Here is a 3,512-nt window from a genome sequence, read left to right on the forward strand (position 1 = left end):
AGGAGGGAGTCCTTGAGTGAATAAGTCCACCTGGTATCTATAATTTCTAGAACATAGTGAAATGTTCACTGTCTGGGCGTGGCCCCGCAGATGTAGGTGTGCGCACCGAACTTTATTCTGCTCGAGCAACTAAACATAATTAACCCGGATCTTAATTAATTAAGCTGTGTTTTAGGCAGTATTCTAATATCATTTAGAACACCAGACGTAAATTCAGATCTATCAATTTCAATTTAAAATATGAAATTTTACCATGTAGTGTAATTATTACTTTTTTTTATAGAAGAGGGAGATAAAGGGCATAAATGTACAAAAGATGAAGCGTATAAATGGAAACACAAATTAAATTATATGACACAAATTATTGTGAAGAAAAAAGAAATAAAGACTAAAGTAGGAAAAAGTATCTAAAGCAAAAGACAAGAAAAAAGACAAAAAAAAAAATTAAAAAAAAAACATACAAAACGTTACATGCACTTAGTTAGCATGTAGGCCTCGTTCGGTTCGCGGATTCGAGTTTTAAATTCGAATTGAGATGTGATTTTATGTGGGAGTTTTTCACTATAGCAAAAAAAGTTAGATTTGACTTTTTGTGATAACTTTTAACTGTAGTAAAACTGTAATTAAAAACTTAAATGAACGATGCCGTAAAATGTTTCACAACTAAAGCTAAAATTTATGAGAATTACAGATAAAAAATGTTTCTATAGGGACACATTTGATCAGAATAAATTAATTCAATAGGGTAAATAGGAAAAAAATATTTTAAATAACCATTAGATTTAAATAAGAAATATTTGAAAATATATAAAAAATCAAATGCTAAAATATGTAAAAAAAAAAAAAAAAAAAAAAGGGGGAAAAGGAAAAAAAAGAAAAAACTAAAAAAAAAGGCTAAAAGAGAAAAACAAAAAAAAAAGAAAAGGCTATAAAAAATAAAAATAAAAAAGGACTACGCCTAGATAAATTATCAAAAGAGTTAATTTTTTTTTAGAGAAATTATCATAATAGTACAATTTTTTTTTTCAATTATTACGCTGGTTGTTTTGAAATATTAAAATTGTAATTGGACTTGAAGTAATTCTAATACATATATTGAGGTGAAATATTATAGCACATGCCAATAATTGCAACGCAAAGAGAAAATTAGTGACTTTGTGTGGGTAAAATTTTTATTATTATTTAAAAAAACCCCACCTATAAGGAGTCAAACGAATTAACGATTGTGAGTGAGTAAAAGTTGGAATCCTTTTCAAACTAGTCTAAGTTGAGTGCTCCTCTATATAAACATATTGGAAACCCATAAAGAAAAATCACTTTTTTTGCTAATTCCATAAAGAAAATCACTTGACCAGGAAATCGCAACGCTCATCATACCAGGTGAAAACCACTAAGTTATACATATGCATGCATATATATATATATATATATATGTATTGTGTAATCTTTCCCTTTTTTACTTGATGATATGATAACGATGGTGTTGAACATATACAGAGCAAATTTATGTATATTATGTACGTATATGGTATTTTATTTGCGGGTTTTGTTTTTGGTATTGAGAAAAAAAAAATAATAAAAAATAAAAAAGAGGAGTCGGCTTAACTATCTGTGCTTTAAAGTTCCAAAAGACTGAATAATTTGTGTCAATTTTGATTTATATTCAGTTGTTTTGCTCACCAAGTACCATATCCTGTATTTTATCTTTTTTCTTCTCTTATGTTGTAGCTAAATAAACTTTACATGATATTGTTTAGTAGTACTAAATATCATTCCCACCATATTCGTCTGCAGGATTGGCTTCACAAAAATTCACATGAACATGGACACAAAGCAAATTGGAGTTTGTCTTGTATCCAAAAGTAATTGCCCGATTGATACGAGTTGTGACAACAATATGAGTACTAGTAACGACTTCGACTGCTGCATCTGCTACCAAGTGCCGGTAGATCCAGTAGTGACTCTCTGCGGCCACCTCTTTTGCTGGCCTTGTCTTTACAAATGGCTCAACAATTTCTCACAATCCAAACAATGCCCTGTTTGCAAATGCCGCGCCGAAGAAAACAATTTGGTTCCCCTTTTTGGAAAAGGAAGATCAAAATCATCATTGTCATCTTTGTCATCAGATTCTAGTAGCAACATTCCCGACCGTCCAATCGCTACAAAAATTATAGCTCATTCACAAACTAGTACTACTACTACTGCTGCTACACATGATCAGAATCATAACTTGGGATCTAACAGAGTCATGACAAGGTCATCTACACAGATTAATACCCGTAGACTAGTACAAGTTCATGCCCTTAATGGTATCGTCTTGGCTGGCTTAGTGGCATTCATCATTTTCTACTTTCTTAACTCTGTAACGACCTTGTCATCAGTCGAGAGTGCGATCGTCGGCGCTCAGATGTTTGGTGCTGGCTACGCTATGGGCGGCGTTGTTGCATTCGTTCTAGTTGTGTTTTCGGACATTCAGATGCGGAGATTGCTTAGCTATGTCTTCTATGTCGTCTTTGTCGACATTCTTGGTTTTGATGGTCCCCACATGGATATTATTACACATGATGATAATTAGTACCCTTTTTTTTTTTTGTTTCCCCCAAGTGCTGATAAAAGGGATCAAGAATCTGATTCTAGGAATTTATTCAGTGGTTGATGTAAATGATTTTTTAGGTGGATGTTATTTTTGAGGTCTTTTGTACTGATTATCATGGCCTCTATAATAATATCTTTTTTTTAATTTGTTTGTTGGTAGAATATGTATCATGTAAATTTCATATGTGCTTTTATTGAAGATTTTTTGCTGAAAGAGCTACACATTGAACCATTGACCCATCCTTGCATGGTATATTTTTTATAAAATCGAATTTCATTCAACCGGGAACAGGGACCGAAAGGCCTACATTACAAAAAAAGGAAGCCAACAAACGAAGGCAAGAAACATACAGAAGCAGAACAAAACAAGGGGAAAAAAAAAATTAGACACATGCTTGCATGGTATAGATTACACATCTTTTTGTCAGTTAAAGTTGCAAATTTAGACCGGGCCAACTGGCAGTCTAAGGCTATTATTGTTGGTCCGGTTCCAGTTTGACTTGCTTCAGTGTCTGAACTAAACTGAAATTTTGAGCCCGAAGTTTATTCAAGCTGCCCATCCTCGTTTTCTAGAAAATCTTTTTAACAATACCTCATAAAGTTTCAAGCTGGCCAGACTTGGTCCTAGACCTGTTGGGCTTTAGAGTTGAGTTAGGCCGGTTCTCTCCCTTTTATCTGGTGAAAATAACAGATCAGACCTAACTGGAGTGGCTTGAACTTTCACCTCTAATCCGTCAGCTATTAAAACACTAACACAAAGCAACACTTGAATAGTGCATGATGAACAATTAGATTATTAAAGTGGATTATAAATACTTTAGAGCCCCATCAGACCCCGTCTGACATTATAACATGCCTTTAAAGAGAAAACCACACAAAATATATCAGACATAATACGTAACTGTTGAGAATGGTGT

General features: G+C 33.2%; 1 protein-coding gene across 1 annotated transcript; it reads left to right on the forward strand.

Moving 5' to 3' along the window:
- The first annotated feature begins 1,822 nt into the window (after positions 1-1,822).
- Positions 1,823-2,575, forward strand: LOC21409591. Its single transcript, XM_010097920.1, has one exon. It carries the CDS (start codon positions 1,823-1,825, stop codon positions 2,573-2,575), a length of 753 nt encoding a protein of 250 aa, XP_010096222.1.
- Positions 2,576-3,512: the final 937 nt, after the last annotated feature.

This window comes from Morus notabilis, unplaced genomic scaffold, assembly GCF_000414095.1.
Source record: "Morus notabilis unplaced genomic scaffold, ASM41409v2 Scaffold115, whole genome shotgun sequence".
Classification (NCBI taxonomy): Eukaryota; Viridiplantae; Streptophyta; class Magnoliopsida; order Rosales; family Moraceae; genus Morus; species Morus notabilis.